General features: G+C 38.9%; 3 protein-coding genes across 4 annotated transcripts; 1 reads left to right on the top strand and 2 right to left on the bottom strand.

Moving 5' to 3' along the window:
* On the bottom strand, window positions 1-1359 carry pnx (posterior neuron-specific homeobox). The gene is made up of 2 exons (XM_072453492.1): window positions 1225-1359; window positions 1-452 (listed from the first exon to the last, which is right to left on the bottom strand). The coding sequence occupies exons 1-2, from the start codon at window positions 1340-1342 to the stop codon at window positions 1-3; spliced, it is 570 nt and encodes a 189-aa protein (XP_072309593.1). The 5' UTR covers window positions 1343-1359.
* Window positions 1360-5480: 4121 nt separating this feature from the next.
* ash2l (ash2 like, histone lysine methyltransferase complex subunit) lies at window positions 5481-10304 on the top strand. The gene is made up of 17 exons (XM_072454242.1): window positions 5481-5617; window positions 5858-5924; window positions 6220-6365; window positions 6465-6553; window positions 6632-6726; window positions 6947-7042; window positions 7147-7242; window positions 7319-7394; window positions 7884-7901; window positions 8499-8598; window positions 8675-8892; window positions 8985-9152; window positions 9227-9420; window positions 9500-9592; window positions 9665-9763; window positions 9844-9903; window positions 9981-10304. Exons 1-17 carry the CDS (start codon window positions 5556-5558, stop codon window positions 10086-10088), a joined length of 1785 nt encoding a protein of 594 aa, XP_072310343.1. The 5' UTR covers window positions 5481-5555; the 3' UTR covers window positions 10089-10304.
* A 286-nt stretch (window positions 10305-10590) lies between these two features.
* Window positions 10591-18002, bottom strand: grk5 (G protein-coupled receptor kinase 5). 2 transcript variants are annotated; one of them, XM_072454240.1, is made up of 16 exons: window positions 17873-18002; window positions 17148-17237; window positions 16957-17069; window positions 14205-14282; window positions 14022-14110; window positions 13128-13220; window positions 12887-12950; window positions 12619-12759; window positions 12354-12544; window positions 12236-12273; window positions 11717-11806; window positions 11434-11642; window positions 11216-11353; window positions 11002-11139; window positions 10812-10943; window positions 10594-10736 (listed from the first exon to the last, which is right to left on the bottom strand). In XM_072454240.1, exons 1-16 carry the CDS (start codon window positions 17922-17924, stop codon window positions 10656-10658), a joined length of 1737 nt encoding a protein of 578 aa, XP_072310341.1. In that variant the 5' UTR covers window positions 17925-18002; the 3' UTR covers window positions 10594-10655. The 2 variants fall into 2 exon arrangements, with proteins under 2 accessions (XP_072310340.1, XP_072310341.1); XM_072454239.1 differs by having other exon boundaries at window positions 10591-10943.
* Between the last annotated feature and the right edge of the window lie 1735 nt (window positions 18003-19737).

The raw sequence follows: 19737 nt of genomic DNA, 5'->3' as shown, positions 1-19737 counted from the left end.
TCATCTGTAGGGGAAGGACACCAGAGGCGAGGGTGCAAACATGTGGACTGGAGTGCGCTGCTGACAATACAGTGTGTTGTAGCTCACAGGATGGTAGAATGATGCTGCGGTGAAAGACATGGGTATGAAGCCACACAGATCGCCTTCCTTGCCCGGTTGCCTCGCCTTCTTCCACTTGGTGCGCCTGTTTTGAAACCAGATCTTCACTTGCGTCTCAGATAGCTGCAGGTGAGCGGCGATGTTGTGTCTCTCCATCACTGACAAGTAGTGGCAACTCTTAAAACTGTGCTCCAGGATCTGAAGCTGCTCCAAGGTGAATGCGGTGCGGATGCGGCGGCTTTTGGTCTTCATTTTTGTGTTTTTTTGTGTGTCTTGGTCCTCCTCCGAGCTGCTGCTGTCCTCTGCGTGAACACGGGGCTTGGGGTCTTGGTTCTCTTTTGGAGTTTTGAGCTCTGAAGAACAAGATGAATATAAGATGAATATAGTTATGAATAGTATATAGTGAATATAGTGCATGAATATAAGATTTAGACATGACCAGTGTACTTGACAATATATTGAGTGTGTTTCTGTATTTAAATTAGACCAAAAAACCTTAGATCTAAAAAGCTCCCTATGTAGCTTCTGAAAGGTTAATACAGGCCTTTGAAACACATCAGGCTACGTCATAGGCCTAAATACAATGCACCAAGGACTTTTACCTGCTATTTAATTGCCCAAATACTATACTGTACATAACCATAGGCTTATTATAGCGTATACTTAATAGTTTTGTAGCCTCAAAGATTTAGTCTTCCACAGTGTTATATTTCATTTTATTAGCCTACTATTTGTACTCAATTTTGTGTCTTTGATTTTGTGACAAAAATTAGACGCTGCACATGTGTCACTTGAAAACAGCCCCTAAAAGTCATGTGGATTTGAACGATGTGTCAAAGAATGTGTGAAAGGTAGGATTTTCGCAATGTGAAAATCAGGTACTCCAGCTTTAATAGTTAGTTTTACGCTAGTTTGCACAGTGTTTTATTGTATTTTATTAGCCTGCTATTTTCCCTCAATTTTGTTTCGTAACAAATTAACTAATTAAAGATTCTTCTTAAACTGTATATTTAATACGAAGTTTAAATCTTGATTTTTCACTGCATATATTTTTTACAATTGTCTGTAGTTCTTGTTCTTATATCTTATATTATAATATCATGTCCCAGTTAAATCTAGTCATACCTGGAGTTTCCAAAGAAGCATCTTGACCTGGCCTTCTGTGCGTAAACTTGCCCGGGTCCAGGATGTCCTCCACGTAGAAAGACGTCCTGAGCGTGTGCGCGTCTTTAACGGACTGCATCTGTGCGTTCAATCTGGCTTCAGGCTTCCAGAGCGACACGTAGCTTTATATAGGCTGGTCCCAAATGCTATTGCCTATTTAACCCTATTCAAATCCGCGTTTAAAATAAAACTTGAACAATGAGTCTGTGGCACTGCAGCGGGGGCACGTGGACACGCTCCTGCCCCGTGGGACCCCCATGAGGCACTTGCAAATGCAAATTTGGCCTCTCAGCTGGACACGAGGACAGTTATTTATTGCCGTGCATCTGGTTAAAATGTTCCCTCTTTCTTCTTCTACGTGTTCGTTATTGTGTCCTCGCTTGTCATTATTTACAAATGTGAGATTTTACGCTGGTAGGACACGTGAACGCACCTTGTCATGTTAATTGATGGACTCTCAAAGGGAAAGTTTGTGTCTTTTCCTCTCCGTTTGTCTTTGTCTCCTTAAAGCGGGCAAGTTGGACAAGAAAATACAACAACTTTATGGGATCTATTGAAATGAGAGCCATCTAAGCTTTTAATCGCACTTTCACGAGTAAGCAAACACACATGCCTTGCTTTAGAAATAAAGATTATCCGTAAAAAAAAGAAGACAAAAAAGAGATAAATAATTCGACTCAAAATTAAGGAAATTAAATACCTTTATTCTGCTTGTATAATCTAGTCCAGACTCCAGAGTAAGTGCATTTTTTTTTTAAATTGAGGTCATTTTAGGACACATATTGCATGACTCTGTTTTTGATTCTGATGATCAAAAACATATCTGTTGGTGCACAATCTCTAAACATTGTTAAGGTAACATTTGCCTCGGCAAGAAGGCAAGCCCATATTTAAGAATTTGTTATATCTCCACATGCACATTTCTTGATTAATATATCTATAATTACAATATAATGCAACTAGCTAAATTCTTAAAATGTAGTCATTGAGTGTCAGGTGCAGGTGACTGACAGAAGAGCATTAAGCCACAACATGAATACTGTGAGTTTGTGGGACCAGTCACTAAAAATGACACCCGTCTTTATGACATTATCAGATTTTAAATTTGATCCAATTAGACTTCTGTCATGCAGTGTTTGTTCTGAGCCTGACTCATGAACAACCCTGTTAATTCACAATGCCCAAAGTTTAGGATCTCATTACACTTATGGGTTAATGCTGAGCGAGGTTGTTGGTCACGGTGTAAAGTGGCGTCTCGGGGCACATTCAGATTGTAAATGATCCTCTCTGGTGGCTGCAGAGACAGCTGCCGCTGTAGACTCCAACAGAGTCAGTAGGTTTGAGCAGAGAGAGGACAATTAGCAGATGTTTGACCCTGTTTGACCCCAGCCTTTGTGCAATAGGACATCAAAGTTAAAATTCAGAATGGAGAAATGATGAACATAATAAGTCAAGTCTTCTTATTAACGTAACTTTAGTAGTATTTTACCACTGTCAACATAATGAATAAATGAAGAGGGCTTGATATCTTGATATAAATGATAAAAGGATGATAAGGAGTTATTACTATACATTCATTGAACATTAACAACACTTTGCAGCAGAACCATTGGATTTTAACTCGATATAGAACAAGTCAAGTTATTTGTCACGAATCAAGAAGACTAGAGCAGATGTGTCATAGTGAGTAAAGTAGTTGGAATTTTCTTGAGTAGCATTTTTATTTCAAGATGTTTTTTATAAAGCCTTATGACGGACCCTCCAGTGAGCAGATGTTCACTGCCACTGACAAAAGAAATTAGATTTGACTTAGTGTTGCTGTACAGTGAATTTGTGTTTTTGTAGAGGTGGTACTTTATGTTTTGTTAAAAAGTTTGATATTACTGTATCCTGCTTTTGTTTACACCTACAATAAGTAACAAATGTACAAAGATACATTCTGAATGTACTCATTCCGTACGTTTTCTAACCTTCACATAATTTCATGTTAAACTGACTGGACTGAATATTGTCTTTGCAAGTAGTAGTAAAAGTAGTATTATTGTTAAATAGTTCTTCACAACACTGATTTGAAATGATTTGCAAAAAAAGTCATTTGAATAATGTTTCAAGATACCTTGCTTACATTATAAGAGTATAAGAAATATATTTTAAAAAGAGTGTTATTGTGCCAAGCAAGCTAAAGTCAGGCAAACACCACTGTCCAAAACCTTTGGCTTCACAGATGTAGTGCCTACACTTCAGGGAGGAGAAAACACAAGCGTTATACTCTTAACAATGACTTAAAGGCATTTATGGCAGCACCCAGGGGTGCTATTAACAGTCTCCTGTTCTTTTGTGAGATGCATACTGGCACACTTGTCTTTGTTTGATGAACGTTTACTGGTGTTTGAACGGCCCCACAATCTTTTAAATAACGTTTGACTTGAAAAACTACATGGGGTGGTCTCATACACCACAAAAGATTTTACTGCTTTCCTCTCTGTAAACTCTAAAGGCAAAAGACAAACAAGCTTATTTGCACTTGAAAGTGTGCCCTGTATTCAATTGGGATTGAAGGAAATTAGGGATGTTCCTCATATAATTTCTCCACATCTGTGGGGTCTGCAGGGCCAAAGACAGTTCTATTCAGTACTACTTTAGTTTAAATACATCAGAGTATACTAATGGTCAACATTATGCATTAATTATCAAAACTTGAATTTTAAAATGGTGTTGGGTAAAATACTTTACTCAATGTGTCAATGCCTGATCTTGTCAAATCTTAGCAGTGAAGCTGGGACGGGCCCGGATAGTGCTTGGATGGGAGACTCCTGCAATACCGGGTGCCACAGGGGGGCAGTAGTGCAGTCATTTTGGCCCCCTGGCAAAACACTTCACAATCACACACCTTTTCTCCAATGTCTATGTATGCTAATGCTAGTGTATGAAAGAGTTTGTGAGAGTGAATGTGAAACAACAATCCAGCGTGTTACATCAGGTGTATCATGTGTGTTCATTAACATATATTGTTGTTAGTACTGACTAACTGTTTGAATGTGACTTAGGCCATATGTTCATTTTTAAATTATGATACAAATATCCAAAGCCTTTCTAATCATACTTAGCGTTATGGTGTTATGGTGTAAAAAAATATTATTATGACAAGAAGTAGCCAATTATCCGATAATCCTAAAGCATGGTGGCACAATGGTTAGCTCGCCAACCACACAGCCAAAAGGTTTCAAATTGAATTCCAAACAGAGTTGGATTTCTGTAAGGAGTTTGCATGTCCTGCTATACATTTCCCACCACTAACAACCTACAGGCTACAGCAGGTTCCCTTCTGGGGCAAAAAAAATCCACTGAAATTAATTATAGCCTATTTGCAGCTGTAGTTTAAATCCACAAGGTCTATAATTATTTCCAAATGCTAAAATCAATGTGCTGTTTGTGTAGGTGTTAACTAACCTGTTTTGTGATCTCCTTGCATCCCCATACAAAATCCAAACAAGTTTTCTCATACAACAGGTTGCGGGCAGCCTCTTGCACTTGTTATAGTTTTAAATTAAATGTGCGATGGTTTAAGGTTGTAGTAGGATTATTATGAGTCAACTGGATTTGAGAACATATACACTCGGCTAAATATACTTAAACAAACTCATTCGCCGTAATTAATCAATTGATTAATCCATTATGTCTGTTTTTATATAGAGTGCATGTATGTTTGATATATCTTAATCATTGCAAGCCAATTTACCCAAGGTTACGAATAAAGACACCAAGCATAACCTAACCTGAGGTCTGGAGGAAAAGAGGAAAATAAACAGTACAATCTAGTAACAGGAAGACTATAAAACATTTCAATATGTGTATCCTATGGACTGGTCTCACCCCCCCTGTCTTGTATTTCTAAAGCCTAAACAAACTACAATATAATTAATCCATGCTTTATTGACAATTTACATAACTGATCATTGACATTGTATTTATTCTAAACTGTAAATATTTTGTTATTCTTGTGTTGCCAGCTAGTTTCCCCTGTATAAACAAAGGTTCATAGCTTATAATATCAATTGGTAGCCTATCACTATTCCACATGAGGTTCAGAGGGGCATAAACGTGGACGAAAGCAGACAACAGTGTTTCTTTTATATTGTAGTAGTGCCGTGAAGTCCCCCCCCAAAAAACAATAACGAGACCTTTTTCAACCATGTTGTTTTGTCAGTTCCCCAGGGGGGCGCTGTTCAGCCTCCAGACCGGAAGTTGTTCTGTCTCTCGCGATGTTTCTTTTGTTTTCATTGATTTGAAACATGGCGACCACTGAGCCGGAGGCGGGCGTCGGGTCTGGGGCCAGTGCGGAGGCTGTAGACGGGTATTCCTTACGCAATTGACCAAAGTTCTTATCTCTCCAGCTCTAATGCAATATAAGCTGTTTTATAAGCCGTGTTTGAGAATGCCCGCCGATTATTATGCCGCATTAAGCTGCAAATAGCGCTGCTGCTGGAACTGTCGATGCTTTTGGCCCATTTCCACCGCGTTTACGTTACATCCTTGGTTAAAGATTTACATACAATGTATACGTTTAGTAAAAGGCTTTATTCATCCTTTTCAGTGATGCCACGTTCAGAGAACTGCCTTCCAACATGGACACGGAATCCTCCAATGGAAAGGAAGGAATGGTAAAATTTCTGTTTTTGTCATTAGAGGAGACTATGGCGAGATAAATGTTACTTTATGCATTTAGTATTGCCATGAACGGCATGTAAAGATACGTCATTTGTAATCGGTGCTTTTTTGATCAAGTGACAAAGATTTACCATAAATTGTATTAAAATAAGTTAAAATGGATTGCTTATGCCGCCACAATCTCAGTATAAATCTGTGGGAAACATTGTATTGCAAATCGTCAATCCACCACAAAAATCAGATTTAAGATTTAATAAGATTTATTTCTCTGATGTTGGTGAATGCCAGGACACAGGCGGCGAAGGCTCGGAGGCAGCAGACACTGTTACCGGGTCTGGAGATGAGGAGAGTGGCAGACAGCTGGGTGAAGTGGAGCTCCAGTGCGCCCTGTGCATGAAGTGGTTCACTGCAGATACTTTTGGCATCGACACTGTGTATGCTTATTAAATAAAACATCTGTGTTTCAGGAAGCTTAAATGTTGTAGACTGGCAATATTGGACATTCTAATGCCCTGTTCTCTACTTCTTTTCAGGACTTGTCTTCCCTTTATGACAAATTATGTCTTCCATTGCAATGCATGTCACCATAGTGGCAACACCTACTTCTTAAGAAAACAAGCAAGTATGTGCATTTAAAAATACTGCATGATTATCAATTAAACTGTCCTACCAGCAATTTTCTCCATTTGTCTTGTTCTAGATTTAAAGGAAATGTGCCTCACCGCGCTGGCCAACCTGACCTGGCGCTCCAGGACACAGGATGAACACCCAAAGACGATGTTCTCAAAGGACAAGGTAAACCTTTGTCTCTATTCATCAAATTCCCTCATTACTAGGAATAATTGATTTGTTAAAATATCATGTCAATATTATTTAAGACTTAAACATGTACAAACAAGCATTAACCATTTAAATGTTAAATGGTTGTTGCTACTACCACAGTGGACATGGGTTCACTTCCTGTTAATACTTAATATATAATAATCATTATATTGTGACTATCAACTTTTTTAAGGATATCATACCCTTCATTGATAAATACTGGGAGTGCATGACAACTCGCCAGAGACCGGGAAAACTAACATGGCCCAACAACATTGTAAAGACAATGGTAATGTTATTCTTTACTTTCTATGATTGTTTGAAACAATGATTTTATTTTTTATCTGTAATATTAGTCAGTAGATGATGCGTTTGGTGTCTTTTTTCATTTAGAGCAAAGAGCGAGATGTTTTCCTTGTAAAAGAACACCCTGACCCTGGCAGCAAAGACATAGAAGAAGAGTACCCCAAATTTGGCCTTTTGGATCAGGTATTTTTTAATGTCACGCACAGGAATATTCTGGCATACAAATCCCTTTTGATGATCTTTTTTTTTTTTTTTTTAGGATCTTGGAAACATTGGTCCGTCATATGATACGCAGAAACAGAGTGCCGCTCCGCCCACCACTGCTGGACTTAACGGTAAATATTCATGAGAAAATTATACAAGGAAAGATTTGATTTAATATTTGATACACATTACTCAAGTTATTGTGTCCTCAGATATGAAGTAAGCATTTTTACAATTGTAATTCTTCATTACAAAAACATTTTACATATGTACATTTTGGGTTCTGGTTCTCAAGACATACTTTGCATTGCCACTTGACAGAACCTTCGGCTAAAGTCCTCTCTCAGATCTGAATCCTCACAAAGCCAAGCTCCTGCATCAATCATGAATCAGTGTTAGTGCAGCCTCTGCCGCTCAGTGAACCTGGAATTCTGGAGATTCTGAGCTGAACAACATAACCTGAGAAGGAGAAAAACTTATGTGTCCTTATATGCAGATTAAAGCAGTAACTTTTACATAAACCACAGCCTATAGTTGATGGCAAAGGGTAAACAAATTATATTGCTCATGTTCGAGTGTTGAACGTGGTGACAATGGTCGTTTTGTGCATTGTGTTCCAGGTGGATCTACTTTCTCAGGTGAATATATATAGTACCCTGAGCTACTTGATTTGTGTGTCTTGTAATCCTTTGGATAGAAGTTGACCCTGATGTTTGATCAAGATCTGTAATTAAATTTAAATTAAATATTTTAATCAACTCATATGATCAAGAAGCATCTTATGGGCAACTTCATCTGTATGTTTATAATTCCCCTTCTCTCCGCCTCTGAAAAGTTCCTACTCTTTCCTTGTCTTTGGCTTGCTGCTAATGGGCTTTTCCTTCATTCAATCATTCAGCTGTGCTCCAGTAAATCTCTAATGGAAAGGTTTCTGTGAGAAATTGAGAATAGATAAGATACGTAAAATAAATGTAACCCTACATCTATGCGTTTTAAAGCAACACACTGTATTATCACTTCCACAGTTCTGGAATATAGATTATAGAATAATGCCTTGTCTTGTTCATAAGATTACTTTGAAATTTTATTTGAGGACAGTTGTCAATAGTCATTAAACAACTGTCTGGAGTAAAGCTGACTAACTGGGCTGCTGCCGCTTATGTGAAGGTCGTCTAGCTGTATTGTAATTTTCTAGGACATTTTTCTTATACCTGTTTTTTTTTTTTTTTTTAAAGGTGCATTGGCTGCAGGTCCTGGAAAAGGACGAGGAGCCAAACGCAAACAGCAGCAGCAACAAGAAGGGACTGCTGCTGGAGCCACTAAGCGAACCAGAAGGTAGGAGCACACACACTCATCAGAAAGTTCACTAAATTAAATAATCTAATCTTTGTTTTGTGTTTGCTATGTGCAGTGACCCTTTGTTTTCAGCCCAGCGCCTCCCACCTCACGGTTATCCTCTGGAGCACCCCTTTAATAAGGATGGCTATCGCTACATCCTTGCAGAGCCAGACCCTCACGCTCCTGATCCGGAAAAACTGGAGCTGGACTGTTGGGCGGGGAAACCTATCCCGGGTGATCTCTACAGGGCCTGTCTCTATGAGAGGGTGCTGCTGGCACTGCACGATCGAGGTACCTCACAATCCTTTTGGATAAACAGAGCAATGATCTGATAATATTTCATTTATGGTGTGCTGTATTTTGCCGTCATACGTTTGTTTTAGCCCCACAGCTGAAGATTTCTGACGACCGGCTCACTGTGACTGGGGAGAAGGGCTACTCGATGGTGCGAGCCTCTCACGGTGTCCGAAAAGGCGCCTGGTACTTTGAAGTTACTGTTGATGAAATGCCTCCAGACACTGCTGCAAGGCTTGGGTGGTCTCAGCCTCTTGGTGGGTGTAGTGTCATACATATGAAGCATGTAGTCATAATGGTACTACATAAAGTATATTTCTTTCCTTCTTAGGCAACTTGCAGGCTCCTTTAGGATACGACAAGTTTAGCTATTCATGGCGGAGTAAGAAGGGCACCCGCTTTCACCAGTCCATAGGAAAGCACTATTCCTCAGGATATGGCCAGGGAGACACTCTGGGTTTCTACATTGAACTGCCTGATGAAACTGAAACTGCAAAAGCTCTTCCTGACACATACAAGGACAAGGTAACCCTCAAACTAAATTTAAAAAAAGAAGATGAAAAGGCATAAAAAGGGCACAGATTTAGTGCAGTTTTTTTTTAAGGCACTTATCAAGTTCAAGAGTTACTTGTATTTTGAAGAAAAAGACTATGTGGATAAAGCTGAAAAAAGCCTTAAGGCAACAAGTCCCAGTAAGGTAAGGTGAAATGACAAATCTGTTATTTAAAAGGTTAATTGTTAATGTTATTAACTTGTGTTTCTGATTCAGATGATATTTTACAAAAATGGGGCTAGTCAAGGAATGGCTTTTGAAAACCTTTTTGAAGGAATCTACTTCCCAGCCATTTCACTGTACAAGAGCTGCACGGTCAGTAGATTCCTACAATAAATACATTGAATATGTTTTGATTGTTTGGGGATTTCTTAATATTTTTGTTTGCTTTGTAGGTGTCAGTAAATTTTGGGCCTCACTTCAAACACCCTCCCAAAGATCTAAAGTACCAACCGGTGAGATTTAAATGACAGTGCCTTTTTACAGTGTCGGAGATGTAATTATATTCTGAGCCTCTGGTTTACTGTTTCAGATGAGTGACATGGGCTGGGGGGCTGTGATAGAGCACACTCTAGCTGACATGTTGTACCATGCGGAGACCGATGTGGACGGCAGGCGCAGTCCTCCCTGGGAAGGATGATCAGTTCCCTTAAAACAAAGTCTCTATTAGAGGATAATTCCACCAATAGTATTTTAATTTTTTTCATTTTTCTTTTACCGTTTTCCGGTGCCATGTGCAAAACAGTGCTTTGTCATAATGCATCATATAAAGTACAGGCCACTGACTAACCATATAATACATCACATTGAATTGTAATGAGTAGTACCCACCTACACACATAGCACATTCTCAGTTGTTGGTTGTTGTGTTTTTTATTTTTGTTTTTTTTACTCGTAATGCAATTTTGTTTTTATTGTTTGCGCTGAAACCAATAAAACTGTTTTGTCAAGCTAAACAATGCTCAGAGTATATTTAAGTGTATATGTATGAATTCAGGTTGCTATGCTTCTGTATATCACAACCTCTAGTTGTGAATTTATTTTAGGTTTTTCAACCTGTAGAAGCTATTGCATTTAACTTAAATAAAATGAAACTGTAGTTTGTATCAAAATATATTTCACATTGAATCTTGCAAAGATTACATTTACAATATACATTTAAAAAATGTGTCTTACGGTTAGCTTTCAGCTGTAAACTGTTCATAGGTCATAGTTCAGATTCTGGTCCTGAATTCCTGTTTTCTTCATAGTCTTTGGTCTCTTTATTTTCATCTGGTGAGTCTGAGCGCTGATGTTGATTGGCAAAAAGAGCAAAAGTTGATCCAGGGAATCCAATGAAATTGTAAATATATTTTGTACTTACATGTCTGTGAAAGATGCGATGTAGCAGGCCACGTTTAGGTGGGTCAGGTGCCAGGGAATATTCAAGGTCTGGAGAACGAGTGCCCATAGGACCAAAAAGATTCAGCTCCCTAAAACATCCCGTCTCTATCATCTAAGAGAAAACAGACTTCAAACACTGATCTTTTTTTAAAATCAATGAATAAGTGTACCTCATTTTGCCACGTTCTAGGAACTCGACCAGTGCAGAACTTTGAGTAAAATTCACCGTCTATCTCATCTAGAATTACTCCTTTTACAGTGGAAAACTCTTCAATGTCCTGTATATCACTGCAGTACACCAGCCTGGGCTGTTCAACACAGTTTAGGAGATCACAAATTAAGCAACTTTGCTGTATTACCGGTATGTGACATGTGTACTCTTACATCTGGTTTAAAAGGTGGTTCTACCAAGCCGGCCTCCAGCATCCTGATGTTAATCGTTTTAAAAAAGCGGTGGGCTTTCACTTCATTTCCCCCTGAGCCCTGGCATCCCAGCCGCTTCATTGGGTCTTTGGCTAACAGCTTGATAACAATAAAAGTTTTCAATTCTAGACAATCAAATGTTTTATTTCTAAATTGTATTTTATTCCAGAGATTTTTACCGAGGAACACAGATCCTTGGCCTCCTCACTGAACATTTGAGTGTATTCCTCCCTTTCATTCTGAATCCTTCTCTCCATCTCAGTGGGTTTAGGATGCACTCCTTTCATCCTCAAGGGGGGCTGACCAGCAGTCATTTCATAAATCAAACATCCAAGACCCCACCAGTCGACGCTCACCCCGTAATGCTTGTGACCAATCACCTCGGGAGCTGAAAATCATTTTTATATTTAGATTACGGTATTAAAAGTGTACTTTCTATGTTTACACCATGAACCAACTCACCCATGTAGCCAATAGTTCCCACCCGACCATATGCCAGATTGTCATCAGACAAATGCACAGCGAGGCCCAGGTCAGAGATCCGGATGTGGCCTGTGTGTGAAACCACACAATATACTTTAACTGAACTGCCAGTTTAGACTTTTGCTGGCATAACGCATATTTATTTTTCCCTACCCGCTTTCCATTCAAACTACTTTAAATCTCCTATAAACTCTAATTTGTACTTAATCCAATTTCCAAAACTCCTTCTTTGGACAACAGCTCTATTTCTCAAAATAGATTCACCACACCTACTTTCCTGAACTATTTACTTCCTTAAACATTCTTTGTTGCTGTGTCAATACCTGAGACGTTCCTTAAACTGAAAAGGAACTAAAAATAAACTTTTTGTATTTGTGGTTTTATCATGCAAACGCATTACATTTTGCTCAATAAACATGGGCGCAAACATGAACTTTGTTTATTAATTACACCTTCAAGTCCCACATTTAGCATAAAATAATATTATGCTGTACTAACCATAGTCATCCAGGAGAATATTTTCTGGCTTAAGATCTCTGGAAATAAAGGAGTTTTTTAATAAATGATTGCCATTATCTGAGTAATTTATAAATTGCTAATTAAAGAGTTCACTCACCGGTAGATTATTGACTTCTGGTGTAGGTGTGTCAGCCCACAGCACACCTCAGCAGCATAGAAACACACCCTCTCTCTCTCTAGTCCTGGTGAACCAATGTTGTAAATGTGATATCTCAGGTCTCCTCCGCTCATCATGGTCAAAACCATGCAGAGGGCATGCTTGGTTTCATAGGCATACGCTAAATTTACCTGCACAGTGGGGACATATTAGGACAACTGCCTATAAATAACCTCTATAAATAACCTTATGCCAACTCTCTTACAACAAACTGACTGTCGACAGCTTCAAGAATTTCTTTCTCGTTTAAGGCCATAGCCTCTCTTCTCCGTTTCTTCACATGGGTCTTGTCAAGTTTTTTGCAGGCATACATCATTCCTGAAGCTCGCACTTGACAGGCCCACACCTACCAAAGAAAACACAATCACATTGTCAATGTCAATTGTCATAACTAGTCATTAGTGCACAGGTTCAAGCAGTGTGCGTTCAAGCAAATACTTATACAATCTGATATTGTGTGTAAATACACCTACCTCTCCAAAGCCTCCTTTTCCCAGAAGTCTGTACTGTCTGAAACACTGCTTTGTGACTGGCTGCCTTAAAGAAACAGACAGCCACAGGTAAAGTATAATGGGCAAAAAAATAGAAGCAAATTTTTTTTTAGCAAAAAAAAAAAGATCAGCTTAAATCACATCAAGCATGTTAATGTTCCTAAGTCAAAGCCCGTAGTTTGATCCTTTTAACAAGTAAAATGATCAATTTACACTTACTCACCTCTCTAGCATTTTCCATTGTAAAAATCGATCGAAAAACATACTCATTTGATACTGCATGAATGGTTTCCCAGAAAGATATGAATGTAGATCTCTGATAAATACAGACAAGTTTAACATTAGACACAAAGGTTTAGATATACAGACAGCATTGCATTGTCATAAACAACTCGTAGTGACTTCTGATCTGGCAGAGTGCACACTGCTTATGTGGAGAAGCTCAGATTAATTATATTATGTGGGTAAACTGGGCAGTTTACTTTATATTCTAAAATTTTAGTTTGTCTCTCTTGATAAATCTTGCAGAAGAAGTGAAGCCACGGGGTTGTCATTACTTTTGCTTTTTATGTAATTTTAACCTGCTCCAGGGTTTTGAACAAAGCTGTTTTAAAATATACACGGAAATAATCAGGAAAGTCGCGTCTTCCCCTAGAGAAAATGTTTCGATATAAATGATAAAATTGTTTTTTAATTTAAAAATCTGGGCCTAAAAAATGCAAAAAAGGAATAATTATATCCACTGATATGAATTTAGTGCGAAACCGTTTCAGTTCCCTTCAGTTTTCTGCTTTTTATGTCAGTGGAATGTTGCCTCGCACAAGCGACCTGCACTGCTCTTCTCAGTTATCATAGGCTCATCTGGGCCAATCACTATTCAGCCAACTCGTTTCAAAATGCCGCCCTCGTCCACCTCCTTTGCAGAGTCTAATTTTCTTTCTAGTCTCCAGGGGAAATATTCCTATCATATCCTGCTCTGCACCTCCTTCGCATTGCTCATCATTAGGAATTGTACATTACTCATTATTCTCTAACACATATTGTCTTCATTTGAGTTTCTCCAGGTTTAGATAACTGTGTGTAACTGTACAACTAAGATAAATGCATGAGCACCTACTTTTTGCATGTATAGAAAACATCTGCACTGGGGTCCAGCTCCAGAGCTTGTATGCAGCTCTGTTTATGCTTCTGCACAATGGGAACATACTGAATAAACAGAGAACACAAATTGGACATCATTTCAAGACTTATACAAATACATATAGTTCCTCCAAACGTTTTTTTTTTTTTTTTTTCTGACCTGGCTAGCCAAGAATCTTTGAAGAATGCTTATTCCAAAAACCCTCCTCTCAGCATCCGGCTGGGTCTCAAAGCTTTCCTAGAATACAGAAAACCATTTAGGCTTATTGGGACATATAATTAGAATGTTGCAAATGAACATTACCATGTTTCTGGTTGACTGTGAATACGTACATAGGTATGCATATTTTATGCGGCAAAATGTAACAAATAAAATAACATATAAATAATAAATGGTGATAAAAGATACATTTAATTGTGTATCCAAAAGTACGTTTATCTAAAATAGTATCCAAATGACTTCAACTGAATCTTTTTTCTACAATGAAAAACCCCCAGACGAATGAGGGAGGCCCCGGGCCAAGGCCTCGGACCAAAGTTGCACAATCCCACTGCTATAAAAAAAAAAAAATTGGATCGCACAAAATATCCCAGCGCTGTTTTGATTGAGTAAATACAATAAGATACTGATGAATTAGATTTATGTGAGAAATAACATACATAATGCCTTAGCAAGGCAAGTTTATTTGTATTCGTACACAAGGCAATTCAAAATGCTTCACACAACAGTAAAAAAATACACAAAAATCACAAAGACATGACAGAAACAAAACAGTTTAAGTGAAAAGAAAATCCTTTCAGTCATATGCACAGCTAAACAGTTTTTAGCTTAGATTTGAACATTGTCAGAGTAGAAGCCTGTCTCACATCTTCAGGAAGAATGTTCCAGGTTTTAGCTGCATAAACCTGAAACACAGATTCCCCATGTTTAGTCCTGACTCTGGCACCAGCAGGAGGCCGGTCCCTGAGGTCCTCAGAGTCCGAGATGGTTCATATGGCACTAACATGTCCAAGATGTACTTTGGTGCTAGGCCATGGAGAGACTTGTACACAAGCAGAGCTGCTTTAAAGTCTATTCTCTGAGCCACAGGGAGCCAGTGCAGGGACCTGAGAACAGGACTAATGTGATGGTACTTCCTGGTTCTAGTCAGGACCCGAGCAGCAGCGTTCTGGATGTACTGCAGCTGTTTTACAGCCTGTTTGGAGCAATTTAGACTGGCTGCTGATGTTATTGATATGCTGTTAAAATTCAAATTCATTTGTAGGTTTTAGAACAAGACTCTGGAGGTGACACTTTCTCTGACGATGATTTCAACCTCGTCTGAGTTCAGCTGGAGGAAGTTGTTTTTCATCCACACAATGATCTGTTGATGCAGTGACAGTGAATCCACTGGTCCATATTCACCTGCCGACAGTGAAACATAGATCTGAGTGTCGTCTGCATAAATGTGATAGGACACATTTTGACTGCGTATCAACTGACCTAACGGCAGCATGTATATGTTGAACAGAAGGGGTCCCAGGATTGACCATTGGGGCACTCCACAAGTCAGGGGCATGTGGGCTAAGACACAGTTACTAATTTCAACAAAGTACTTCCTGTCTTCCAGATAGGACCTTAACCAGTTTAGGGCAGTGCTAGTGATGCCCACCCAGTCCTCTAGTCTCTGTGATACTGTTGAGGCCGCATAGGTGTGGGCCATTTATCTTAAACAGGTCCTCTCATTTCCAGTTGTTGATGTAGTGTAGTCCTCTCGGTGCACACTCTTTGGCCGCCATGTGTTCAGCTGAAGCAGCCGGCTAAACTTGTTTATCTTCTTGTCAATGTTTTGAAGAGGTCCACTTATGAATGTTCTGATATCCATTTCCTCAAGCACGTCAAATAACTTCTCTTTTCAAAACTTCAGTCCGTTCCTGTCGTATGTCCACTGCACCCATGTGCACAATCAGCTGTTTAACTCCTCGATGTGTACCCAAAATATTAAGGAGTGATACTATCTCAGAAACAGTGATGCTGGGAAAAGAATGCGTTTTAATTTTTGCCGTGCATTGAGTTACTTATCGTGCCATCCCCTATCAGAGCCGTCTCAGTGACCTTGACGTTTGACACAGATTCTCTCTCTGTCTGCAGCCTTTTGGCCATGTCATGTATTACATTATACCTTTGTTCATTTCTTGTAGCTCATGAATTTGTTTTTGATATTTCCGACAACGTTCACAAGAGTCTGTTTCCCTTCTTCTCCCGGACATGTTGCTGGCGTCAGATATGTTGTTAAAACTGTAAAAATATTCTTAAAATCCTTGGTTTACTTAAAAAGTCTTAATTAAGCAAAATAAATAAGGAAAGCAGCTACAGCATCCTGGAGCAAAGCAGACGCTTTCCTGCTTGCTCCAGCTTGCGACATTGCTTTTCAAAATTGCCCATCCAGCACTGAACCAGAATAAAACTAGGACTAGACTAGAACTAACCAGGTCTGAGCTAGGACTAACCCAGAATCAAAACTGGTCAAAAGCCGAGTTAAACAAGAATTATACTAAGACTGAATCTGGTCTAAACGACTGCTAACCCGGAATTAAATCATAAAGATACAAAAAAAAAAACATATTGGAAGATTAGTTGTGAGCCGGATTAAAACACTTGGAGGGCCTGATTTGACCCCCTGGCCTTATGTTGAACAGCCTTGTTCTAAAGGTTAGGGCTATGTCATTTTCTTTTGGGTTCTCTATCTCTTTCTGAGAATTTGGTAGGTTTAACCTTGGCTGTCCTTACTGTCATGGACACTCCTTATGCAGGACAGACAGCGACAGAGCAGTACTTGTGACCTCTTGTGGTCCGTTGCAGATACTTGACATGTGCCTGTCTGAGTTTTGTTCACTTTGTTGTAAAGTGAGGTGGTATAGTGAGTGTTTACCAATTCATCTTGAAGGGAGATGTATTTTTGAAGATCAGGTCGACTCTGACAGAAGAGTTGGAAGAGCTTCTTACCAATCGGCTGCTGAACACATAAACTGTAGTAGTCTCGTTCTAATACAAAAAAGAAATGTGAGTCATGACCTTGAATGACCTGTGTAAATTAAAGTCATTGGTAAAGACTCAACAAACCAATGGTCTGGGCTAACTCCTTGCACTGAGTGATGTGAGGGAACCGCAGCAGTTCTTTCCACTTCCAGCTCCTGCCTTTGGTTCCTCCACCTGAGCACATTTAGGTACTTTTATATGAAACTATTACCGTCCGCCAGGGGGACAGGGGACAGGGGACAGAGGGGGACTTTGGGGCATTTGTCTAAGGACATGAGATGTTGGGACATTGCCAGGTCCCTGTGAACATTGGTTGATTTGTTCTCACTGTCACCCTTTGACACCTGTTAACCCTGTGATTGTACAATATGCGAATGTTTCCTTTGTGTATCAGGTTTCAAACAATAGTATGCAGCTGTACCTGTGCGAATGAGCTAATAATAGCACACCAAGTACGTCAGCAAATCCAGTAGGACTGCATTATTCTTAGTCTTACTTTCTGAACTACTGGCTTAGCACTCATGTTTAACGCTTGTTATATTTTCCAAAACATACATTATGTGGGTTATGGTTAAAGCCAAGAACCACATGTTTCATGTTTTACACTTCACAATTTTTAGTAAAAAGCAACTTCAGTTTAAGCCCTGTGTTACTGTACACACAGGAATAGAATCACATGTACCGCCAAATAAATGTCCTGCACTGTATCACCATGTCTAAAACCAAATAAAACTTACAACACTTATTTAAGTGTTGATTTTAACATTATAACTTTAACCTGTCTTGAAATAAAGATGAAGAAATCTTACCTTCCCTTGCTCTAACAAGTACACTGTTTGCAACCAGGCTTTCTATCTCCATAAGAGTTTGGGTTTGGATCCTGTTATTCCAACAGCCTCAAGACATGTGTGTAACAGGTCGAAGCTCTGCTCTGAGTTGACTGAATGAATGGAGATACAGGTCACTGCACTTTCTTGTATGGCAACTCCTCTTGGGACACACCCTCGTCTCACAGCAGATGTGGGACAAATGTCTATTGGACTATACAGTCAAACTTCGAATATCATGTCAAACTATATATCAGGGCTATTCAATTATATTTTCCATGGGGACAGATTTTTGGATGGCTAATTTCTAGAGATTTTTAAAAAACAGCATAGCTCAACATGTTCACACAGCACCCATCGCTCTAATAACTTCTTCTTCTTGTGGGGTTTAATGGCGGTTGGCAAACATTTAAAACGTGCATTACCGCCACCATCTGGAACTTGTATTACTTCTTTGTGCTTTGTATTCACAGTGATTTAAAATGTATTGTGCACCCTACAGACCCTACTCTACCTTTCATCCACTGTTCTAGACAAATCCCTCCCATACAATCCTCTCTAATTCCTCCCCAGTCACGTCACCTAAAAATCTTTTCACAGCATCCAATTTCACCTTGATATTGTTAAATATGCCGTCGTGTTTAGTCACGGCAACTATGCCAACTGTAAACGAGTCCTCGTGCTCTGATTTGTTTAAGCCACTTTCTTTTTTTCCTTTTCTTTCTCACTCCTCTAGTTTCATCTTGCATTTCACTTTCTGGCTCTCTTAGTAACTCCGAGCTAGACGGCTCTGGCTTCATGGCTCTCACCAAACTCCACTCTAGTAACTGCAACCAGCCACTTTTTATAGGCCACAGGGCTAATTGGACCATCTCAATCTCAGTACCAGGTAAATTCATAATCTTTAAAATAAGATTAGAAGATAAGATAAGATAACCTTTATTTGTCCCACAATGGGGAAATTCCATTGTTGCAACACAGATTAGGTACAGGAACATATTAGGCAGAGAAGTATAATAATTAAATAAAACAGACCACTTTTAAAAGTTATCCTTTAAAAATTGATACATTTTAGCTGAGGATCGAGGCTGACGCCTTGTGGACAAATTTAGGTATAGCAGTTTCTGCAACTAGAGATTACCTACAGTATAAAAAGTTTATTAGAAGGATTGTTTATTCTACATATGTTTGGTATTGCCTGTTGTTAGAAACAGATTTTAGACTACTATTAATACAAAATAGTGGGTGTTTGTGTGATGGAAATGTATCAATATTCATGTTCTTATTAAGAAAAATCTGTTTTTGTGTTAATGCATGTGATTCTGCCAGAGAAACCAGACCATGTATTTACATAAGTCTGTTTAACTGTGTCCGTCTTCAAGTGTGAAAGTTGATTTACATGTGGCTGTAAACAAAAGTCACTCTGCTTTTATGAAGTTTTGTACTTCAGATATAAAATACTCAGAACACAGAGGCTCTGGGCCAGACATTGGTGGAAAGTCTGCTGGGAGGCTGCCAGTTCATGGTCAGACCTTGTCTTATCTATTGTAACTAAGAATAAACCTGCTTTTATTTTACAACTCAACAAGTTGTAAATGGCCAAAAGTAAAGCAGCACATTATGTTTCCTTTAAAGTTAAATTTGACATGGTGTCAGAGGAATAAAGAGTTATTAAACTGTTATTATGTTTCTCTGATTCTCCTTTCATCCCTGATCTCTGCTATAACCTCGGTAAACATCTTGAATCTTATTTGTCAGGGACTCAGAAAAATATTCAATATACAATATACAATATAATCATCTGTATCATGTGATGTATTGTGACTAACTTCCTAAAGAAACTGGGT

The sequence above is a fragment of the Eucyclogobius newberryi genome, unplaced genomic scaffold (assembly GCF_026437365.1).
Source record: "Eucyclogobius newberryi isolate DKJ021-1_F unplaced genomic scaffold, fEucNew1.0.hap1 SCAF_2, whole genome shotgun sequence".
Taxonomy (NCBI): domain Eukaryota; kingdom Metazoa; phylum Chordata; class Actinopteri; order Gobiiformes; family Gobiidae; genus Eucyclogobius; species Eucyclogobius newberryi.
This window is presented reverse-complemented; position numbering and strand designations above follow the sequence as displayed.

Excerpts from the sequence above, each read along its gene's own strand:
- pnx (XM_072453492.1), bottom strand. The coding sequence starts at position 1,342 with ATGCAGTCCGTTAAAGACGCGCACACGCTCAGGACGTCTTTCTACGTG. Across the intron at positions 453-1,224 it reads TGCTTCTTTGGAAACTCCAG|AGCTCAAAACTCCAAAAGAG; the intron begins GTATGACTAGAT and ends CTTGTTCTTCAG.
- ash2l (XM_072454242.1), top strand. The coding sequence starts at position 5,556 with ATGGCGACCACTGAGCCGGAGGCGGGCGTCGGGTCTGGGGCCAGTGCG. Across the intron at positions 6,727-6,946 it reads CGATGTTCTCAAAGGACAAG|GATATCATACCCTTCATTGA; the intron begins GTAAACCTTTGT and ends AACTTTTTTAAG. Across the intron at positions 9,904-9,980 it reads AAGATCTAAAGTACCAACCG|ATGAGTGACATGGGCTGGGG; the intron begins GTGAGATTTAAA and ends TTACTGTTTCAG.
- grk5 (XM_072454239.1), bottom strand. The coding sequence starts at position 17,924 with ATGGAGATAGAAAGCCTGGTTGCAAACAGTGTACTTGTTAGAGCAAGG. Across the intron at positions 13,221-14,021 it reads GTTTTCTATACATGCAAAAA|AGATCTACATTCATATCTTT; the intron begins GTAGGTGCTCAT and ends TGTATTTATCAG. Across the intron at positions 11,807-12,235 it reads TATTCTCCTGGATGACTATG|GCCACATCCGGATCTCTGAC; the intron begins GTTAGTACAGCA and ends TTTCACACACAG.